Source organism: Mastacembelus armatus, chromosome 5 (genome assembly GCF_900324485.2).
Source record: "Mastacembelus armatus chromosome 5, fMasArm1.2, whole genome shotgun sequence".
Lineage (NCBI taxonomy): Eukaryota > Metazoa > Chordata > Actinopteri > Synbranchiformes > Mastacembelidae > Mastacembelus > Mastacembelus armatus.
This window is the reverse complement of record NC_046637.1, coordinates 28,695,623-28,718,462: the sequence shown is the minus strand read 5'-3', so window position 1 is coordinate 28,718,462 and position 22,840 is coordinate 28,695,623. Positions and strand designations below refer to the sequence as shown.

General features: G+C 39.0%; 3 protein-coding genes and 1 non-coding gene across 4 annotated transcripts; 1 reads left to right on the top strand and 3 right to left on the bottom strand.

Moving 5' to 3' along the window:
* The first annotated feature begins 1,317 nt into the window (after positions 1 to 1,317).
* On the top strand, positions 1,318 to 7,753 carry LOC113131035 (ninjurin-1-like). Its single transcript, XM_026308072.2, has 3 exons — positions 1,318 to 1,640; positions 4,390 to 4,627; positions 6,892 to 7,753. Exons 1-3 carry the CDS (start codon positions 1,584 to 1,586, stop codon positions 7,032 to 7,034), a joined length of 438 nt encoding a protein of 145 aa, XP_026163857.1. The 5' UTR covers positions 1,318 to 1,583; the 3' UTR covers positions 7,035 to 7,753.
* A 96-nt stretch (positions 7,754 to 7,849) lies between these two features.
* On the bottom strand, positions 7,850 to 11,699 carry card19 (caspase recruitment domain family, member 19). The gene is made up of 6 exons (XM_026306346.2): positions 11,604 to 11,699; positions 11,023 to 11,162; positions 10,192 to 10,348; positions 10,006 to 10,068; positions 9,815 to 9,880; positions 7,850 to 9,628 (listed from the first exon to the last, which is right to left on the bottom strand). Exons 1-6 carry the CDS (start codon positions 11,608 to 11,610, stop codon positions 9,519 to 9,521), a joined length of 543 nt encoding a protein of 180 aa, XP_026162131.1. The 5' UTR covers positions 11,611 to 11,699; the 3' UTR covers positions 7,850 to 9,518.
* Positions 8,474 to 8,601, bottom strand: LOC113131089 (U6atac minor spliceosomal RNA). The gene has a single exon (XR_003295757.1). It is a non-coding gene; the product is annotated as a U6atac minor spliceosomal RNA (small nuclear RNA).
* A 578-nt stretch (positions 11,700 to 12,277) lies between the features above and the next one.
* Positions 12,278 to 22,630, bottom strand: LOC113130057 (protein bicaudal D homolog 2-like). Its single transcript, XM_026306345.1, has 8 exons — positions 22,148 to 22,630; positions 19,025 to 19,237; positions 18,232 to 18,384; positions 17,498 to 17,959; positions 15,818 to 16,810; positions 15,274 to 15,425; positions 14,551 to 14,782; positions 12,278 to 13,565 (listed from the first exon to the last, which is right to left on the bottom strand). Exons 1-8 carry the CDS (start codon positions 22,379 to 22,381, stop codon positions 13,563 to 13,565), a joined length of 2,442 nt encoding a protein of 813 aa, XP_026162130.1. The 5' UTR covers positions 22,382 to 22,630; the 3' UTR covers positions 12,278 to 13,562.
* Positions 22,631 to 22,840: the final 210 nt, after the last annotated feature.

Here is a 22,840-nt window from a genome sequence, read left to right as displayed (position 1 = left end):
TGAATACAATGGGACCTTGGTTGTTAGTTGGGTCAAGCCCACAGAAGGCTCAGTTTACAACGAGAAACTAAGTGACGATTGACGTGGTGTCCGGCCATCCTATTCCTATTCGGTGGTTGTGAGTGCCTGTGGTCACACATGGTCACATGTTTCTTTGGATAAAGGTCCGAGCTGGATCTAGATCTAGCCAACCTAACTTATCTTAGTGGATCTGACTAAAAACACCTGATCTCAGGAACAGGCAGAGCCATTACCACTCATGCGAGAATTTTTCTGAAGTATGAGACGCATTACAAAAATGACATGATGTCTTCCATGTGGTTGAGTTGCTTTAATTCTACAAATCTCCTGGTTTTCAAGTAAGAATTTTTAATTTGACTTGCCATTGTCTTTAAAACAAATGTATCTTATAATATTTTCCCATACTTAGGCTATTTCCCTTTATTCCACTAAATTTTAGGCAAACTGTCTGTGATAATTTATTTCTTGAATTTGTTTGGTAATGTAGAAGGGTTATGCTGTGTTGTGTTATATTCTAACAACACAGGGCCTAATTTAACATAACATTAGTTCCTTTAATATCTTTATCTAATATTATGCTTCAGGCTTAATCATATTCACTAAATTCAACTGTTACTTTAATCCTGGCAGCATCCTAATAGGACAAAGATGCAAGACGACTGGACAAACTGGTGCAAAAAGCTGGTTCGGTGACTGGAATCAGGCTGGACTCACTGGAGGCTGTGGTGGAGAGATGCTCACAGACAAAGGTCAAGAGTCCATCTTGGAACACACTGACCATCCCCTTCACAAGATCCTGATGGAGCAGCTGCAGGACTGAGCGATACAGGGGACCTTTCATCTCTACCACACCTTAGCCAATGGCTGACCAACATGAACTGGACTGTTCCTGACCACTTTTATTACTGATTGCTTATTAATTTAACTACAAGACTACCTGAATTTACCTTCAGGGATTAATAAAGTTTATCTAATCTCATCCTAGTGCACCTACTTACTTCCATTTCTTGCAATTTTAATTATCTAACATGTATATATTCTAATTCTACTGTAAGATTGTACTTTTTAAACTGTTGTGGTTTTTCCTTTATCCCTAGAGTTGAGAGCAACAGTGAAAAGTAAACGATGTCCCTTTGGGATCAGCAAATATGTCTCAGTTGGACTCTCCAGAGTTGAGCCTCCAGGGTGCAATAATGCGTAAATGCGCATGGTGGCACTAAAGAGTCATTAATGCTTGTGTCTCATCTGCCATTCCAGTCCAAACAAAAGCACTGCCTGGTCATTAACATTACATCGAGAGTTCAGGTCGACTGTGGGAACTGAAGTGTCACCAGCTGGTGACCCGTTGAGCGTGACCTGCCCCAGTACTTCCCCAAACAGACCGGAGATATCTGGGGACAACCTCCCGTCGCTGGAGGGGCGGTAGTCTCTTGTCTGCCCTCCTGTCGTCACGGCTCTTTATATACAGCCTGTGTGTGTCCGCCGGCTGGACCTGCGACTTATCTGGAACACACACTATAACACGACCGAGTCATTCGGGGCTAAGTCAGTTCATTACCAACATGGCCACAGAAAACTTTGAAATGAACGGCGATGCTGACCGAAACGGCGACACCGAGGTAAGTGAAGGCAGCGCCGGTTATTGAAGGACCGCAGAGGCTCTTTTTCCAGTAACCACTCACATCCTGCTCAGGCTGAGCCAAAGGGCAAATTCCCACACAAACACCCCCGGTCTGTCGGTGACACAGGTAATGATTGGCTAACGGGTTTCCGTTCACCTCTCCCGTAGGCGTTTGACGGCAGCAACGCAAATACAAAGTCCGTGGTTCATGTAGCCATTTAGCCGCAGCAGCTGGGCATTGGAGTGGCTCTAATTTCAACGCTGATCTGAACATTTCAGTAATTTACAAGGCGACTTTGGCCTTTCAGCTGTTTTTTTTTATAGCAAAGGCTTGATTACACATAATGACAGACGATACAAAAGCCCGTGTGGGTACACTAAAGGAATCCAGCTGCTGCCACTGACCCAAATGAGGAGATCAACTGGACCAAACTGGAGAGAACTTTTTCTCCTGTGTCCTTTTCTGCGCACACTCGATGCAGTTATCCTAATTGTTTGACATTACATCTTAGTGCTGATCAACTCTCACAACAGGTTTCACCAACAAATCTGGTACTTTTGTGGCTGATAATAAACACCAGTGCATAACAAGTTGTCTATTACTAACAATACTGTTACTGTTCAAGGGGATCTTTATGTCGATCTGATCCAAACTTTAATTTGCAAGTGGTTTTACAGTAAAACTTTAAATGGGAAGTGGTCTCTACCAAAAACAAATAATGTGTAACTGCAGGTTAATTAACGCAGAGCTTGTGTTGCAATATGTAGTAAGCGTAAGTACTTCTGTTTCAGTTTTGATCCATTGTTAATTACAACTATTTTAAAAGCAAGTGAGTTTTTAAAGTCATTTATTGAGGCAGTTCTAACATATTTGAGCATTGACCCAAGCTTAATTGCAGCACGGTGGATTAGTGGTTAGCACTGTTGCCTCACAGTAAGAAGGTTCCTGGTCTGAAACCCATCAGTGGCCTTTCCGTGTGGAGTCTGCATGTTCTCCCTGTGCTTGTGTGGGTTTTCTCCAGGTACTCTGGTTTCCTCCCACAGTCCAAAAACATGTATGTCAGGTTGATTGGTGACTCTAAATTGCCCATAGGAGTGAGTGTGAGTGTGTGAGGTTGTTTGTCTCTATGTGGCCCTGTGATGGACTGGGGACCTGTCCAGGGTGGACCCCTGCCTTTCACCCAAAGAGAGCTGGGATAGGCTCCAGCAGATCCCTGGGACCCTGGTTAGGACTAAGGGGGTACAGATGATGGATGGATGAATATAACAGGTGACACCGAGTGACTGTCATGCTCATCTGCTGGTCCACCACAAGAACATAGTTTCCTCTGTGGCCCAGCATGTTTTCAGAGTTGAAGAGGAAGTAACAGCTCGCGTACAAAGTGGGGCATTGTTGGGCTGCTAAAATACACTCCACCCAGATGAGACCCTGAGTGCTGCACTAAAACTAGGGGTCTCTGCACTGTCTGTAATGTAATGTTTATATTGTGTTCCTATATGAACTATTTACCAAACAGTTATTTTACTTGTTAAAACAACTCATTTAATTGCTGTTAGACAAGAAGGAAGGAAATGGATTCCCTGACAGGAACTCTTCCTGGACACATTAGTGTTAGAGCAAAATTAAACTGCTTTCTTTGACTTTCCACAGCAAGTCAAAGAAAGTTCCACTACATATTTCATATCTAGTTTTATTTCTTTAAGATATTAATGTATATTTAATAATAATTGTATAACAATATGTGTGAGCTTATGATTACTGTGTGATTCTTACTATAATAATAATCCATGCTTTCACATATACTACATGATCTTTGTAATATTATATATTATCATTATACCATTAAAGACCTGAAACCTGGACTGAAACCAAGTCAGTGTCCACTGAATACTTTCACTTCTGTAAATATCTTCGACAGCAAAGAGGCTACGGTTTCACAATTTTGGGTCTTATTATTTGTCATCATACTGACCATTTTTCTACTTGAATTCTTATATGTTTTTGTAGGTTTGGGTTTTGATTTTAAAAGGTCTAACCTAAATAATCACAGTGTGTCATTCAAATGTAATGCTTCTTGTCATCTCTATAGTAAAATAGTGCTAATTTTGATTGATCACTCTTAAGAATTATTTTGACTTTTATTATTCTGGACTGTGAGTGTTGATGGCAGCAAAAAACACTGTCCCTGCTGACATAGTTTTGTAATTTGTGAGGTCATTTGGGAGATTTTAAAACCTGAAAAAATTTCCACATAACAAGCTTCACATTTCCTTAGGAAGAGAAAATGTACTTTCCAGTCAGCCAGTCGTGTTTTTAATAAGAATGAAAGTATGACAGAATATCCACAACATGGACTCTTTCTTCTTTTCCATGTTAAAGTAACTTTTTAAATACCATGTTTAACCAAGTTTCAGCATGTGTTCTGTAATATGATGAAACTTGAGCTACAAAATGTAGGTTCTCTATCAGTTTTCTATCGCCACTGATGGCTTAAGGTTTATTTCTCAGGTGTATTTAGATGATGGCTACTGATTTGAACATACCTGAGAGACTACTTCACGAAATCCAGTGAGTCTGTTTTTAATGTTAACGGAATTAACCGTAACAGAAACATTAATAACAGCTTATTAAAGATAAATCTAAAATCCTCCCCTAGCTAAAAACGGCAAGTCAAGCTTTTTGTCAAATATTATACTGCCAGAAGTAATTCATGTGTCATTCTCAGTGGGTTTGTTTTTGTTTTCAGGCTCCACTGCGACACCCTGTGAGGGAGCATGTGGGACCCCTGAACATGAACAATTATGCCAATAAGAAGAGTGCAGCAGAAAGCATGCTGGATGTGGCTCTACTGATGGCTAATGCCTCCCAGCTGAAGGCTGTGCTAGCAGAAGGACCTGACTTCACCTACTATGTGCCCATCATCACACTGATTAGCATTTCTATCATCCTACAAATCTTGGTGGGAATAATGCTCATTTTCATAGGTAAGTTTGAAGGTCATTTCCTAATTTATATTTGCCAAATTTTGTTAGCATTTACATATAAAGATTAAAGGAAATTCAAATGAATCTTATTTCAGCTGTAAACCATTAATTAGCTTGAAAGGCACAGCATACAACAAACTATACCCTGACTTTAATACTACAAAATACTGAAAACAACATAAAATGCATTTTTATAATACACCTGTGAAAACAAAAATCACTTTGTTGACTTACATTTGTATAAATAATAAATAAATGCAAACCTCTTACAGTGTGAAAAACTGGGAAATTATCGACCTCCAATGTGCTAATTTTTACATATTTTAATTAGATTAATTAAAATAGAAAACAGGTGATAAAAATGCTGGTTGTTTTAAAGCTATTTCACGATAAAGATTTATAATTATCTATACGCAGGCGAGTATATTTGCCTACAAGGGAAGGGAGGGTCTGATGATCACAATGCCTCGTAACGTCCTGACAAAGTAGACAATGAAAATGACAGCAGAAGAAGGTTTATAAAGTTATCTTCACTGTGATACTAAAGATTATTACCTAACTGTAATTCATTGGTCTTTTATTAGCAAATGTCAAGGTTTTGGTATTGATTTTCGTGAATAACTAGTCCAGGTGTGGGTGTGGTTATCCACTTTGCTTTCTAGGTTTGAATTCTCAGACGATTAGGACTCAGCAGCCGTTGTTAAACCCTATGGAAGCTTATAAACATGTGATGAATAATACAAGATAATACAGTTACTGAATAATCAAATCGATGTTTGATTGTTTTTTTTATGTGTCAAAAGCCTAAATGTGAGAATAGGTACTCTTTAAAGGGTGCTGTTTATCTCTAAACTTCTATTTTAGTGAAAAGAATTTCTGCTATGCAGAATACATTTGTCCTGGCCAGATAATGCCTTTTTGACATACCAGCAGTAATCTGTGTCCTGACAGTGTGCAAGCCAAAAAGCATTGTTTAGATACCAAATAAAGATGGAACCTTGTTGTTTAATCTGATGTTAGAGCTTGTATTCTGTAATTATCTGATATCATTCACATTATATTTTGTGAGCGTTAAAACTGTATAATTTTGGGGTTGTGTCTTAATAGTGTGGGAAGCTACACAGCAAAGGGACCAACCTATCCACAATTTGGTCAGTTTCTCATGAAAAACCAATAAATGAATGGAAAGTAACATATTGGTATCAATAAAAAGATAAATTTATAATGAGTGTGTGCTATATCACATTTTTCATAAAAGTTATGGAGCATAATCTCACATCCTCCTCTTAATTTTGAATTATTTTGATGTAATTCTGACCTGCAGCTGTATCTTGGAAGCTGGAGCCAGTTAACACAGGACTTTCATTTATTAGCGACCCAATTCGGGTAAAATTTAGCTACTTTCATTTCTGAGGCTTTCTCCTTGTAGACCAGTGTTACTCATCCACACAGGCGCCCAAACATTCGTTTAAGTTACAATTATGACTTTTGGCATGGTATTTCTAGCTTGTAACAATGTGCATTGTAGTCTTGCACATATTATTGGAACACAAGTTACAACTGCTTTAAACTGTACAACTGTACTCATGCATTCACAAAAGTTGTCAGTTATTTCTACTATATATATATATATATTTAAATACAGGCCTCTAAAATCATTTACACAGATCATTAACCTTTCTTGGGCAAATAACCCAAGGCACAGATCATTTTCAATATACATTCCTAATGGGTAGGACTTATTAATGTGAAGGACAAAGCACAACCTCACTTCCCATACATTCACATACATGCTCCCTGCCGCCCCTATTGACCGAATCCTTATCTAATCCTACCAGAAAATGCTATCATGATAAAAAGCTGAATTTAGAGAGCCACAGCAGGAAGAAATGCCTGTCAAGTTGCCTCGTTCTGTTTTCTAAAAAAAAAAAAAAAAAAAAAATCTTTTTGCTATTGGGAAAATACATTACATTACAGGAGATTTGTCAATACTAAGATGGTGCTTAAAAATGCAGAACCTTCTGTCTATAAAAGAAAAAAAGGTGTTCCTTTGTCAGACCAGAAACAGATGTAATGTCCTAATGAAAGGAGAAGCTAATTATTCACCCCAAGGGCAACCCTGTCAGATGCTGTTAATTTATATCAGTCTTCAGCAATGATTACTTCACTAATGTGACAAGAAATGCCATGCTGCCTCCTTGTGAAGGAAGGAGGTCACTCCAACTGACTGAGCAAAACTAACCTTGTCATTTTTCTCTCATCAGTTAAGTGGAATCTAAACGACGAACGCATGCACTACAGGCTAAACGTCATGGAGAACATCGCTACAGCATTTGTTTTTGTCATAGTCGTAGTCAACATCTTCATCACAGCCTTCGGTGTCCAGCGGCCTAACCCAGTTTCATAATCACAATTTATATGACTCTCCATGCCCGCTGATCAGTTCAGCAAGAATGGACCTCTATGTTATTTGAACAAATGGGCAAGATGTTTATTCATCACATGAAACAGCATGCAGTTGCATTTGATATTCTGTAATTCGACCCAACAGGCTGGAGGAGACCCATTGTACTTGGGGGGATCAAATAACATTGACTTTTATGGCGACTGTGTGTGTGTGTGTGTGTGTGTGTGTGTGTGTTAGACGAGTTCCCTTCTCTAACCATGTCTTTGGACAAACGTGTGGTCGGTTTTTATTTTGTGTAGCATTTCACTTTTTGCTTGCCTCTTATCTTAACTCAGGTTACTAATGCAAACAACTGTCTTTATGCATAAACAAACATATCAGGAGTTTGAATTGTGTCTGTCACCATAAGCCTGAGGTATGCCGTATTTATTTAAGGAAAAAAAAAAAAAAAAAAAAAATCACAACATAATGCAAATTAAATTCTTAAAGGCAACATGTAACAGCCTTATTATGAGGTAATGTGGTGTTTGTTTTTTTTTATTATTATTTTTACCTCAGCCAATTGCTTTAGTGGACCTTCTATGTTTTGTTGTGTTTTTCAACTGCAATATAAAGTTGATTGTGAATGTTTAAACTGATTTGCATTTGTTTATGTACATATTTTTGCATTGGAGTATATAGGTTTTTATCTTCTTTTTTTTTTTTTTTTAAAAGGACCAAAAATTACTTAGCAATTACTATATGATACTGTATAACACACTCTGACCGCTATTTTAAAATGAATTTATAAATAAAGCTACAAACATAACAAGAGGTGTTATTGTCTCGTTTATTATCACCATGCATAGCTTTTATTTTACAAAGATAAAAAGTCTCAATCATACAAATAGTGGCACTTATAAATTTAAGGCAAAATGCAACACACCTTTGGGTACTGGACCTTGATGAGCACATATTAATTGACAATCACCAGAAATAAAATATCCCTGGTTCCTTACAGAATCAGATTATAAACTTACAAGCAACAACAAATCCATGCAAGCTGCAAAATCTTATCTGATGTTTTAAAGTTTGGCTTTTTCAATCCATAAAACATAGAAATAAAGTCTAAGAACATACCATCATGAGAGGCACTGTAATATCAAGCCCTTTTCTATTTCAAACATTTTAATTTAGTTTATAAACTAAATAATATGTGAAATGCCACCAAATGTTTCATTGATTATTTATTTAAAATAGCTTTATCCAAAACTATCTCGGCAAGCAGGCACAGTGACAACATATAATATCCCACTGATTAGAGAATATAGTATCACTCACTCCAGTTTACTTTCTGTGTCACACTCCAGACCAAATGTAAAATATATGTCATCAGCAGTGGGCTAACAATGCTCAAGCTTAACAAAGTAAAACAAGACACGGAAAATATCCGGGAGATGGCAAAAACATGGTTAGAGATGCCACGAAGTAGGTGGCAATGCCTTAACCGTATATGTGTTGCAGGTCTCTAGGACCAATTCCATCCTTGTCAAGGGGAGTGCTAACCTTCTCTCCTTTCATACAACACAGCTAGTAAAACAGAGATGATCGCCTTATAAACAGGGCGTGCTAGAAGGTGCTTTTACTTATGGTGCAATATGAAATCATGATGAAATACATCCACCAGTACCATCTTTGTATGAGTTATTTTAAAAAGCGCTTCAACTGTATTTAAGATTTAATATTACAAATATTTATTCGACAATTGTATATTTTGTTTCGGTCTATCCCTGCCCACAATTCATTGCGTTGGCAGGCCGGATATGATTGGACTACACGATCACGTGTTTGGAAAATTCACTATGAAATCGTCTGCACCGCTGCTGCAGCCGCGCTCGACGCTGGTTCTAACTAATATATTTCCTGTATAATTACGAAGAGAAGAATTTCGAGGAGCTTTTGAGAAACCAACAAGCCTTACTACGTTTGCTGTAGCTCCTTTTTAGATCGCTAGGTGGCGGTCACGTTTAAGTCATGCTGACTAACCTGCTAAATAAAATTAAAAACAATTTTACTAGTTATCAGCAGACTGAGTAGAGGAGGCAATATAAATCTACACTGTCCAAATCAATACTTTAACCCAGCTAAGGCAGAAAATAAGTCTGGGATAAGTTAGAACGTCAACATATACTGAATGATTAATTTGAGGCTTATTCTTTTTGTAGTGACATCTACTGTGTGACAGTCCCATATAACCATGAATATACCTCCCTGTGTCATCCCTTTAATCAATTTAAGTAGACAAACATGAGAGGAAATAGGAGCAAGTGCCAAACGTTCCTCCGAATCTGTCCCCACCTCTTCGTTACAGATCACAAACAAAATAATATACCCCGTGTATAAAATTAGTATTGAACACTTGCGGAGATATAGTGTGCTGTGCTTAGGTACAAAAAGTATTCTTTAGTGCAGTACTGCTCAGGCACCTGGTGTGAGTGTCACCCCCTACTTCATGAAGCTTTCTTCAGTGTACCATATAAGAACCTCCTCAGCTTTTTTTTTCAGACCCAGAGCAGCCATCCCTAGGGCCTGACTGCCTCCCGTCACTTTTGCTTCTATAGAAAGAAGATACTTCTCAGTAAAACTGAATTACAAAGAATTCGATTTTAAACATGCATAAAATATATGTCATAAAATATATGTATGTCGTATGTAGCAGTACACATTCTCTAATCAGTAATACTGACAATATCTGGAGTACAATATTTGGTGATGTAAAAAAGAAAAGGAAAACAATTTACCACTGTAGTAATAGAGTAAAGCCATTCCCACAGCAATACCAAAACAGCCCAGAAAGAAGAGGGGGCCTGGAAAAGAGAGAGAAGTAAACAATAGCGTGAAAACATTTTCCATATGATAGCAATTTTTGAGGATTACCATTAAAGTACTAATTTCCAAATTTTTTTAACAGATGTACTGCTTTGCAACTTACTTCTGTCATTCATAACGTATCTCTGCTTGTTGATAGGTGCATATGTCAGTGGATCCAAGGAATCTGGAGGCAGAATAAATTATGTTTAGTTGGGACTGGAAACACTCAGAAATGTGTAATCCATTCTCTAAAATCCAAATAATGATAAGCATGATATGACAAAAAGAAAAGTTTTTAGGAACTAACCTCTGAGGCGCAGCCGAGTAGGCAAGCTGTAATATACCTCCTCTACATGCAAGTGGAGAGCCCTGTAAAACTCCCTGCATGCTTCCTCGCCTTTTCGCTGCAGGTGTGTTATGAGCTCACCAAGTCGAACACTAGTGGGCACATCCAAGTTTCTGAACTGGTTAGAAATAATTGCAATTATAAGAGGCTATATAAAGACAAACACACACACTCCTATCCACAGGGAATTTGAAGTCATCACTTAATAATCTAACCTGCATATCTTTGGACTGTATGAAGAAGCCAGAGCACCCAGAGAAAACACACACAAACACAGGGAGAACATGCAAACTCCACACATGGAGGCCTGTGGTCTAGTGGAGTCCAAACCCTGTACTTGCGAATTGACAGTGAAATGCACTGCATCAAAACACCAGCCAAACTGACATCAAATGGTTTGTTGTTTCATCTGTTTTTCCTGTTGTAAGTCATTTAGTTACTTTAGTTGAGATTAAGATTTTACAAAGAAGCCCTACAGTTAGTTTAAAGACCATAATTATAGATCAAACTTCACAACATCATATGAAGTATTTAAAATTTGGTGCACCTGCTCCAGCTCCAGCATTAAGGTGCTGCTTGTTAATCATAATCCAATAAAGTCATTAATATAACTAACTATAATGCATAGTATTTTCACTTTACATAAAAACATTTTGAAGATAATATTTGACAAGAAAATGTTAACGCAGCACTTGGAATATTTTTGCATTGTGGAACAACTGTTATTTAATGTCCTCCAGCTCTGCCTGCAGGCAACCAGGACAGAGAAGCCCTTTGGTTGCGAGGACTTACTTTGGTGGCCTCCTTGTCTGTGAGTATCTGCGGGTAGATCCTGTTGAGCTGCAGGATGACTTTGTCCACCAGCTCCGTGTCCAGCCTGCGGTCAGCTCTAAGGAAGGCGCTGTCCTCAGTCAGCTGTTTCTGAAAACTGTCTGTCCGTGTGGCAGGAGAGAAGATTTACGTTCACTCGCTACCCCAGAAAGTAACTTGGTGTCAGTTTGATAACAGGAAGCTTTAACTCAAGGGGACGGTAGATAGCAGCATATTAGCATACCCACACTGACTGGACAGAAATGGGACTATCGCTAGTCTTTTCTCCTGTCTGTGGCAGGACGTGGACTAGGGATGTTGCAAGAAATAGAAAACATTTAACTTTTATGGTGACAAAACCTTTCAAACACCTTCTGTCCAACGGGTGGTTAAAGTTTTCAGGAACCTTAACGGGACTAGACGATACACTATTTCTGGCGAAGTCAGCCATCCTGAATGACCATAGCTGCTGTGCTTGGTGTTCGTGGGCCTAAGGGGAAGGTGTCAAAGCGAAAGAGGAGCCGAACTAGATGAAAAATGATGTTTTAAACGAAGACACAAACCTTCCATCGCGGGATCGCCTGTCCTTGGCCACGCCCTCTGACGTCACAGCGCAGGCAGGGAGCGCCTTACGTCAACGTCTCAAAAGAGGACAAAACTCACCGGAAATGGAGAAGTAGCAGCTAAAAACCGACAACACGTATGCATTTATTTTATGGTTTATTCTTGTAACTTAATTTTATACTGCTATATTGAAACATATTTTAATAAGATATATACTGTAACTAAACTGTCATTTAATTTGAAGTGGTAAACTTTAAATAAGACCGTCATTTTTATTTATCAAAACACAACATTTTTACTTATTCATTGTCTAAATAGCGTCACATATGAGACCTATGTTTATTAAATTTATATATTTTATACAATTGGGGGATGTTTTTATGCATAATAATACCTCATGTATTTTATTGTAATCTCTCAATTTCTGAAAAGAAAAAGCTCAGTTACATGTTGAAAAAAAAAAAAAAATAGCAGTAACAACCCCATGGCAGGTTCCGTATTATACCACTGACAAATAATGTGCATTTACCTTTTATGGTTTGTTGTTATGCTTTGTTGTAGTAGGATGACATTAAAAATATAAGTGTTTTTAATTTACTAAAGCTTTATTGTGAATATTAGTCAATTCATAGCTAACTTGTTTACTGAAAAAATAAATGAATAAAACTCAGAATTGTGAACATTAAATTTATTTCTTCACCATCCTTAAGGGAAGAAGAGACAGCAGCCAACAGTCAGTTGCTAGTGTTTTACCACAGTTTAGTCTTTAAATTCTGACCAGCCAACTCCACTCAAACTCCCTTATGAAACCAAAAAAGTGATGGTATCATGTAGTCTTTAGAATGTCAAATAAATACAACCAAAGTTATTGTAAAAATATATAAAATCAATTAGGCCAAAGCAGGTAAAGAGCAATTTGTAAAGTATTTAAAATAGCATGAACTTTTTTGCCATGTTTGCAAATTGCACTTTGTATCAACAACACAAAATTGGACAGTACACAGTAGCCATACTGAAGACAATGGACTCAGTTTACAAAAACTGTATTAAAACAATGACATTAGAAATGCTCTTGTGTAAATAGTCCTTGAATACTATTAACATCTGACATTAACTTAAAAATCTTTAAATAAATTTTGCAATAATACTCTTCTTCAGCCATCCCATGCACAACTGAATTCATAACAGCTCTGTCTTATCTCCAGAGGAGTCCAATTACACAACATCTAGATCCTTAATCTTATGCAAATTTTGAAGCATTATACAAACAAAAAATACTGCATTATGCTTCACTGACCTAAACATGAGCCATGGTTATCAAACATCTTGCTTGTTGCTATGGGTTGTCAGAAAGGCACAAAAGGAAAACAGCGAAAGCAAAAAAGCTTATTTGTCTTTTGTTAGATTTCAACTCACAGGTTGAAAGTGCTGCATTTTAAGAATGACCACATAATCTCTTTTGTTCTTATGAAATAAATATGTTCAATCACCTGAAAATGTCAAGAACCTGGTAGATAAACATACAAATAGAGTAAACCATTATATAATACTTCAAAAATTAGTATGATCTTTTTAAGAAAATAGTAATCACTGAAGAGCAAATATGAGTTAAACAAAACATGCTCAGTCAGGATAACATAGACAATGAATAATCACCACAACACCCATTTTGCTTTTTCATTTCTTTCTGTAACAATAATGGTGCATACTGTTGGACTGAAGGACTCCAGTGGGCTGATGTGATGAATCATTTTTTGCAGTCAAGGCTGTTTGACAGAAAGTTAACATTTGTTGTGATCCTCTAAAAAGAGGCAATTGGCAAATACAGTTGGATAGATTCTTGTGTTGGCACCGACATGATTTGGATCATGATTAGAGACTGAAGAAACCAGGAGCACAGACGACTGGCAACTCTCAGACACTGACAGATCTCCTTAAGGACACTTGGCTTATTAGGTTTACTGCAAATGAAAAGATTAAAAAAAAAAAAAAAAATCTAATGAAATTGATTGCACAGCAAATCCACTTTTCACTATATTGGTGATATGAAGCTTATTGAAGTTAACAGTTATGAAAATTCACAGAAAACTAATGCAGAGCTAAAAAATGAGTAATACAGTTTAACCTTTCATTAGCTAGCACTAACACTACAATACTTCAAATGTCTGAAATTTAGATTATTTGAACCTTTCACCTGATACTTTAGTTGTATTCTTCTATTCTAACATGAACCTTTAAAAGTTTTACATACAGGAATTAGAAAATTACTATTGAATTTGTAATTGCAGAACATAAACACTTATATTTATGTATACTAAATTATCACAAGCTGCAAGTGAGAGAAAAGCTGAATTGTTTAGTATAGTACTATCTGACCACCCAAAAAACAACTCAACCGCAGATTAATATGTTAAAGAATCCAAATGGTGCTTTCCATTTCAAATTATACCTGCTTACACTTATGGCAATATAGTGGGAAGGGATGCAGCTTGTAGGTAAAGGTCAGCTAAATTAAAAATTAACATGGGGGTTCTAGTTGCATGGGGTTGACAAGCCAAATCAAGACAAAATATCAAAAAGAAATTGAGACCTATTATCCTTGTTTAGGGAATCTGTGCCTTTTTCACAGCAGCTGTATAGAGAATGTGCAGTAATTTAACCATGAACATTATAGTTATTTTCAACTTGTTTCAGTTAAACATTACAGCTTAACATTGCAAACACCATCACATATTGTTAACTGCAGAAAAGTATTAAATAGTAATATTATACTAGTATGTCATATAGTGTATTACAGATATAATGGCTACAACGGAGCTCAGGCTGGGAGATATACATGTCTTAGAAAAAAATGTCAATTTTTAAAGAAACCCTGCAGATGAGCCTAGGATCTTGTGTTATATTTTGTGACTCAGAGCTGATTGTGCAGTACAGCTTCTGACTTACATAATGACTGGAAGAGGCTCCCTTGCCCTTTGTTTTGCCCTTGCCTCCCACCGCTGTGGCACTGTTGCGACGTGCCTGTTCATGGTCAAACTCCAAGTCCTCCAGCCGCTGTGTTAAGGCCAGTTTCTGCTGAATGGCCATGCGTAACAGGGAATTCAGAGTCTTCTTCTCATCCTCAGCTGCAGCCAGCTGCCTTTGCATGTCATCCAGCTGGGTCACATACTCATCACATCTAAGAAAGGGGGGAGAGATGTAGCAAAGAACAGAAAAGAGGAAAAGAGAAAACAAGAAAAACCATTATTTCCAGCAGGTGGAGCCCTTTTCCTTAGATTGCTGCTACTGTCACATGTTTTCTCCATTCCTCAGGCAGCATTTTCCAGATGGAAGGATGAGGTCCTGGCTAGCTGACTCAAGTTGTTACATCAGACTGTTCCCACAATGCTTTCTGCTTTCTCACATACACACACATTCACACAAAACAGTTATGCAGAGCATTACATTTCAGATTTTTCTTTTTGTTAGAAGGAATTGTGTGTGAATTTGTGGGATATAAGGTTATATAGCATAAGTGTTACTGGTATTTTGTAATGTTTCCTGCAATAAGAATACAATAGATGCCATGTGTACAATGTGTGCTCTGGACCACTTGGACACCAGGGTCCCAATTTGTGCATAATTTTAAAAGGAACTGAAATGTAAATAGGAAATGAGGTAAAATTATACCTTGTAGCAAACATGGCTCGCAGAGAGGAGAATGTAGCAGCATCCTCTTTCAGAGCCTTGAGTTCGTTACGGAGTTTCATCATTGTCTCAGTCACCATGGCCTTCTCACTGTCATACTTACTCTTCAGATTTGCCAGAGCAACCTCAGCCGTCTAAAGGGAATAAAAAGTTTTATAATTCATTTCTCACACTTTCATAGAGTCAGAAAATAGTGGCAATTTTTAGTTTTGGCAAATTATCTATTTTGTGGTACAAGAAAGAAGAAAACATACACAAGAAACACATGCTCTCATTTTTGTCATTTATGCTGTCTTTATTTTATACTGTATTACCCTAACCCTCTTCTTGACACGTACCCTAACCACTACCATAACCTATACCTAATCATAACTTAACCCAACCTTAAACCAAGTCATCACCCTCAAATTCAATTATTTACTTTCTGGGGACCAGCATCCAGTCATCCGACAATGTTAGTGGGCTCCCAGTATTCGACAAGGCCACCCACACACCCACATACATACACTCAGAGTGGTGACCTGACCTGTTTATTGGCCTTTAGCACAGCTCTGAGAGTGGCGATCTGCTCCCTTTTGGTGCTTAGCAGGGACTTCAGTTTGAGGATTTCTTCCATACAAGCTTCTTTGTCTTTGTCTGCCACTGTGCTCAGCTCCAGGTTGGCAAGTCTCTGGCGTGATAGCTCTGTGGTGCGGTCCACTGCCTGCTGCAAGTGGCGGATCTGGTCCCTGATGATGGCTACAAGGTTATAGATGTTCATGGATTCTGAGCGGTGCTCTGGGGCAACTGTGGTGCTGCTGGAGTCTGACTTTCCAGGTTCAGTCTCTGTGATTAGCCCATTAGTGATAAGTACAGAAGACTGGTGCTCCTTCCCTTCATGCCCCCTTCTAATAATGGCCTTGCCTTCCTTGTAGTAATCAAGCATAACACGGTTAGGAGTCTCATTGTTGCACATGCACACATGGTTGTAGAGATTGGCCAGTTCTTCACTGAAAGCTATGAGCTCATCCTGGGCCACATTAAGGCTACCGAGTGATTCTCCTGCAGCCGCGCTGACCAGACGAAGCTCCTTCTCCAGACGAGCTACCTCCGCTTTATCTGCTTGGCTGATCTTCTCAAGTGACGCCAACCTCGACCTCAGATCCTGGACATCACTCTCCAGCTGCACGCGCTCTTCTTCATACTGGGTGTGACACTGCTGATACTGTGCCCTCAGTGTTTTCAGCTCCTGCCTCAGCTCCTCAGCTTCAGACACCGCCACAGTGTATTTACACTGCAGGATCTCTGGTCCATTGATGTCCAGCTCATAATAATCTCCATCATCATGGCTGTCCCTGTCTTTTTCACTGTCGAGGGCAGAGTGGCGCTCCTTACTGGCCTGAAGTTTTCTCATTGCGTTGAGGTTCTCAGTCAGCCTGTTAACAGTTTCTTTTTGCTCTGACACAGTCCCATAGGCCTGTTCTAGCTGCTTCTGGCTCTCCTGCAGTGAACTGATCAGGGCCACTTTCTCACGTTCCACCTAACATTTAAAAAAAAAAACAAAAAACATTTTATATGTATATTTCTCTCCTTTTCTCTTACAGTTTAAGGCAATTTGTCTTCAAATACAACAAAACTGATTTTAGTAAATATCCCCATCGAGATTTAACTCATGTCCAAATTTGTAATCAATCTATATATGTATAGACATCCATGTATTTATTCTCTTTAGATTCACTGTGCATTTATTTTGGTTTTTCTAGTCTGCTCGAGTCAACTGGATTACTGGGAACATGGAATTTAAGATGCATTAAAAACAAGAACAGCTCCTTCTGCTGACATTTCAGATAATGCACTGAAACTTAACCTGCCACTTAACCTGCAGTCTTTTTCCTATAAATATCTATGTCTGTAATAAATGCAGATGCTGTTGGATTACAAATATAATGTTCAACATAATTTAATTTTGTCACTTTTGGGATCTATTTAGGTAAAGTCACAATATCTGCTAAAGCGCCTGTATGAGCTTTCAGAGAGCATAATGGGGAAACTATAGGCTCAACAAATCTATTCAGGCAACCACTCAAATCTGTGTTGCGTATCTTTTTCGGAACATTAAACATACTCTATGATGTTCAGTATGCTTTAGCTAAATGTTAAATCAACTTTTGAGTCAATGGATGCAACAGTGGAACAGTTAAGGTAAAGGTGTATCTCATGGAATTACCTGTACAAGCTGCTGTTTAAGTTTTTGGATCTCAGAGATGTTGAGCTCACTGAGGAGGTCGTCCACCAGGCTAGGGGCCGGCTTAAAGGCCTCTCCTCTTTTGTTCACAGCACCTCTGTTGTCATCACCGTCACCTGTCTTAAACAAGCCGTTTTCAAAGCCTCTGATTAGATCGTTGTTGTCAGGCTCACCGATGGTGGATGGATCCTCATGGAGTTTCAGGTTGTCGATGGAGATACTAAAAGAGCTGTCATATACGGAGCCACCAATCGTCATATAGTGGGAGAGCTCCTTGCGCAGGGCGGCCTTCTGCTCACGCTCTGTTTTAATCGTCTCTAATGCTTCCGTCAGCTGTCGCTCAGCAATTTCTCTGAGGCGCATGGCTTCCTCCAGCTGACTGTGCAGACACTGGGAGTCCTCCTCCAGACGGCGGATCTCGTGCTTCAGACCTTCAAATTCCACCTGTGTAGACGGTCAAAAATATAAATAAGCTTGTCAATAATTTTTCTCGAGTAGTGTCTATAATTCTTCTATTGGACTGAAGCATCACAGATTTTGTCCAGTGACCATGAAATAAAACTAATGTCTTTTTAAATAATTTCTTACAAAAAGTACAAATAGGCTTTCTTTGAGTCATAAAGTACTATTTAAACGGGACTAATGTTTTTTTAAACATAACTGTAGTTGTGTATAAATAAAGGTTAATAAATTAAGTTCTATCTTCTTCATCTCACCTGGTTCTGTCTCAGCACAGACACTTGTTTCTGAAGAGAAATGTTCTCCTCCTCCAGCTCGCTGTAGTCCTGGAGCAGACGAGCTTCTCGCACCTTGTACTCTCGGATGTCATCACGCAGCTGACTGCGCTGCAGCTCCGCAAGCTCTGAATTCTGCACCCAGGCACAAATGTAAAAGAGACGGGTGATAAAATGGTATGGTAGGCTGCATGAGCTCTAATTTAAACTGCCACTGATTGTATGAAACTTCACACTTGCAGGGCAAACGACATCCTTGCAATGGTGTGTTCACTGCAAGTGAATTGAAGAGCAACATGTTGGCATATTTCAAATATCACAAGGGTAAGACGTCGGCCGGTGAACGTAAGGATGGAAGGGGGACATGGTCCATATACCATTGCATGGTACAGAGAGTCCTGACAGTGGACATCCGGTGTGTCACTCACATTGGACCATTTTATAATTTTTCCTGCTGGGCTCAGTGCAAACCTCCAAACTTATACTCGCCATAACAGGCAGAAAACCTCTTACAATTGCCACAGACAATAACTGATGAAATTGACATCTATCATTAAATAACTTTAATCCAGTTTTATTATAAACACCATACATTCATCTAACAGAAACACAAAACTCTACATTAAAGAAAAATCAAGATCCAGTTTTCACTGACATATATTGTATTCATAAGATAATGTAATGAATAAGATGTAATAAATTTACTATAACGTAAAATACATTCATATTGCTATCCTGCTTTTTACCATTTAGCAAATATTTAAAAAACAATCACCTCTCTCATCTCCAGGGCAACAGAGGACATGCGGTCATTTTCAGCCTGTGCACTGGTGAGGGAGGCTTTGGTCTGCCGCAGCTCATTCTGCAACTCTAGAACCTTCTGCTGGTAGAGAGCCTCCTTACTGGCAGATTCCAGGATCAGTGACTCTTCCCTGCTTTCCCCATCTGCTGCCACCTTCCTGTGAGTTGAGTAAGCTTGTCCAAAGGCCTGCGGACAGAAGGAAAGAATAAACATCAGAAGCAAGGAACTTGATTCATCAATTTACATTAAAGCTACATTTATTACTGGCTGTGCCACAGAAGACCATTTATTCAAATGTGGTGTATAAATTTGTCATCGTCATATGACAAGTTAGACCAAGTTGTTGCCTTCCAATCCACATTCAGAGAACAAAAAAAGGGAAACAAAAACCTAACTTGGTTTGGCCTGTCTGTAAAATTTAGAGGAAAAGATGAAATCATGACATTTCAAACCAAAGTGGTGCCAGAGACATTTTCATGTGCCATATGTGTGTTGTGAAATGAATTGAACCTTTTTGCATTAAAATACACCAGTCACTGCTACAAGTCCATGTCAACCTTCAAAATAACCTGCAAATACTTACACACTGCAGCAGTGACTCCAGACATGCTTCATCGTCAGCTATCTCTCAGAAGTCAGATCTCTGCAGAGGTGTCTCTGCCTAAACTTTACCCAAATTTAACATTCGATCTATGCACTCATTTTTGAATGGTTCACAGCCTGGGTCATGTTAATTCAGGGGTAATGCTGTACATATTTTGAGATAATCAGAGTTCGCCAAAACAATTTACATTTTATGACACACTTTAACCTATGTACCCTTAGGTTCATCATGCCATATCAAACAGAGGTGTGCAAAGCAGGGTTTTCTTCCACCCAATAAGGGGTGACCACTAATAAGTGTGAATGAAGTAATGGCTATACACCAATCAATAGTGTCTAGGCTTAGGTTAACAGTCAGGATAAGGTTATTAGCATGAATATGCTGGTGTCAGATTCCCACAGGGATCTGATTTAGAGGATTACAGATACCCAGCCAGCATATACTGACTGAGTGGTGATGTAACCGTTACTGCCCAAGAAAGTTATAAAACCCACCACTGAGCTGCAGCTCCTCTTCACACCCGCAGCTAACCCCACCCTTTCTTCTGGCAAACCAAATGATATGTGTAACACAGTGATGAGAACTTAAAAGGCACAGACGGATGAGTCCTTTTCCTAAATCAGCCTCAGTGACATATTCATATATATTCACTAAAAAGAGAAGCAACAGTCAGAATCACAAGATACTGAGAATATTTTGGTTGAAACAAGAGACTGGACTGTGATCTGTGCCATGAATAACATAATGTAGAAAAATCAATAAATCATCAATATACAATGAGAATCCAAAGTGACTCTTTATGTGAGGACTCAACTGAATGGACATGTTATATTTTATAGACCACAAAACCAATTAAAGCCACATTGGCCAATAATAAAAATATCAATTAGTTCAATATACCTGCCGTTATATTCAGCAATACCTCTAGTTGAACAAGACCTTTCACCCAGTATAAGACTGGTGTCTGTTAAAGTATATTGTGTAAACTACTCCCAGCAGTTATCTTTAGAGAGTATCATTTGTGGCTTTCTGGCTCACAGTAAAAACCACACAATGAAATATTGCTATCTTCTGTTAACTAACAAAACTGGCTGAGTGAACCTGGCTAAGATAAAGTTCAGTAAAAACAGATCTGATGTATTAAGTTATTAAACGATACAGACAATACTTTTGTAATTTCCTGTTTTTGTTACAGCTAAATTCCACATAGTTGCTCTAATTGATTTGGTGCTATACAAATAAACTGAATTGAAACTGAACTGAATTAACTGATGGCCATTCTTAGCCTTTGGGCTCTGTATTAAAAAAAAAAAAAAAAAAAAAAAAAAAGACATCCTTCACACTTTTCACGAGGAGGAAGCACATTGCTCAGTGCAGTGATGTGACTCGTGTGTTTTTAATAAACAGGTGGTCTACGGCACAGACAAACTAAAGACTTTACAGCGAATATATAAAACGCATTAATATTTTCAGTTTGTATGGGATTTGAGTGAAATAAAAATATAGAAACTCAGCCTTATTCCTAAAGGTGGAACAATGGAAACAAAGGTGGTGAATGCTGAAGTTCCCCTAAAGGTTGATAAACTGGCTGCAAGAAAACTATGACGATTCTATAAGGAAGTGAAAACCCCAACTTCTCTTATAATTTTCCCGCAAGTTGGGATATTGTGAGCAATTTAATGAAGTGAGAGGGGGAACAAACCCATCGCAGAATAAGGAATTTAGTCATGATGACTAGACATAGCTCTTTTCTGACAAATGGCATGAACATGGTGGCTAAGGAGAAATTTAAAGTGAAGCCAGAGAGTAGCACGGCTGTAGCTTCTCCAACGAGCCAATTAGGACACCAGGATGGGCGAGTTATGAAAATACCAACATCACCTTTCTCAGGAGTTACTTTGGCTGAACTGCAGAACCACATGAGGCCACATGTGGCTGTAAATTTGACAAGCACTGCAGCAGCACACATCTGGTCGGATCTACAGGCCTCAGCCTGACCAAAAAGTAAAATCCTTCAATGTGAAGAAACCCTTAGCATGAGTTCTGCCTAGAGACCAGTGAAAGCATTCGGAGACCATGTCATAACAATATGAGACACGTTCATCCAGTCAGCCTGCATGTTAGGATTCTGCTTCTAGGAGCCACAAAGTCAAGCTGCTGCCATTGCTATTACAAGACACCAGGGCCGAGACTCTACACCAGAACCAGAACGAGCTTTATTGTCATTTATATTTACACATACAAAGAATTTGTTTTTGTGACATAAGTTTCCACAGTGATGGAGAGAAAAAAAAAAGTGAAAATAAAAAACTGGGGAATTGACAATTGTATGCACAGGTCCATTACAATGTACAGGTCCATTTTAACCAATGGCCCTGTACATTGTAATGGACCCGTACATTACAATGGACTGTTATGTATGTACAGGTTGGGTTAGGGTATATGCTTTATGATGACGCACATCTGGCAAACAGCTGCCCAACCCTGGTTACCTCCTTCAGCTGATCCAGCTCCTGTCGAACCGCCTCGTGTTCTGTCTCCAGCTCATCAAGCTGCTGCTTCAGCTGTTGTTTCTCCTCCAGCACCGCCAGCCCGTACTCCGCCGCCTGGATCTTCTCTTGGGTCGTTTCTCGCAGCTCCCGGGTCAGACGCTCGACCTCTGCTCGGAGCCACTGCGGCCCGGCCTCTGTCACCAGAACCGCCTCGGCATATTCCTGCTCCTCCATGGACACCTCGGCGCCTCCACCTCACAAGTCGCTGAGCTATAACGGGACCAGCCCCGTTTGGAGCAGCGCAGCAAAAACCACCGAGGCCCCAAGTCACTGCCTTTTCTGCCTGAGCCGCATGTTGGGACTGAAACGCGCTTGGTTTCCTTTAGCCTTTTATCTTTCGGACCCGTTTTTCAGCCTCTTCGCGAAGCTGACAGGAAACTTCAGCTGAGATCATCGACTGGAAAAAGCCTTCCCAGCTCTGCATTCAAACCTGTGAGTGGGAAGGGAAATGTAGTTTTAAGTGTCGTCCCGGTGTGTTCAGAACAATGTCCCTCAGCCCCCATGTTGACTTCAAGTACCAAAATGCATTGGGCGGTCCTGGACGTGATCCATTCTTAACGTTGTCAATGCAACAGTGACACCTAGTGGTAAAATAAAACTACAACCACACATGAGCATTAAATTGTTTTGATT

Excerpts from the sequence above, each read along its gene's own strand:
- LOC113131035 (XM_026308072.2), top strand. The coding sequence starts at position 1,584 with ATGGCCACAGAAAACTTTGAAATGAACGGCGATGCTGACCGAAACGGC. Across the intron at positions 1,641-4,389 it reads ACCGAAACGGCGACACCGAG|GCTCCACTGCGACACCCTGT; the intron begins GTAAGTGAAGGC and ends TTTTGTTTTCAG. Across the intron at positions 4,628-6,891 it reads AATAATGCTCATTTTCATAG|TTAAGTGGAATCTAAACGAC; the intron begins GTAAGTTTGAAG and ends TTCTCTCATCAG.
- card19 (XM_026306346.2), bottom strand. Across the intron at positions 9,881-10,005 it reads ATACGTTATGAATGACAGAA|GCCCCCTCTTCTTTCTGGGC; the intron begins GTAAGTTGCAAA and ends TCTCTTTTCCAG. Across the intron at positions 9,629-9,814 it reads TTTACTCTATTACTACAGTG|AAGCAAAAGTGACGGGAGGC; the intron begins GTAAATTGTTTT and ends TTCTTTCTATAG.
- LOC113130057 (XM_026306345.1), bottom strand. The coding sequence starts at position 22,381 with ATGGAGGAGCAGGAATATGCCGAGGCGGTTCTGGTGACAGAGGCCGGG. Across the intron at positions 18,385-19,024 it reads TTGCCCTGGAGATGAGAGAG|AATTCAGAGCTTGCGGAGCT; the intron begins GTGATTGTTTTT and ends GCCTGGGTGCAG. Across the intron at positions 17,960-18,231 it reads CTGTGCTGAGACAGAACCAG|GTGGAATTTGAAGGTCTGAA; the intron begins GTGAGATGAAGA and ends CCGTCTACACAG.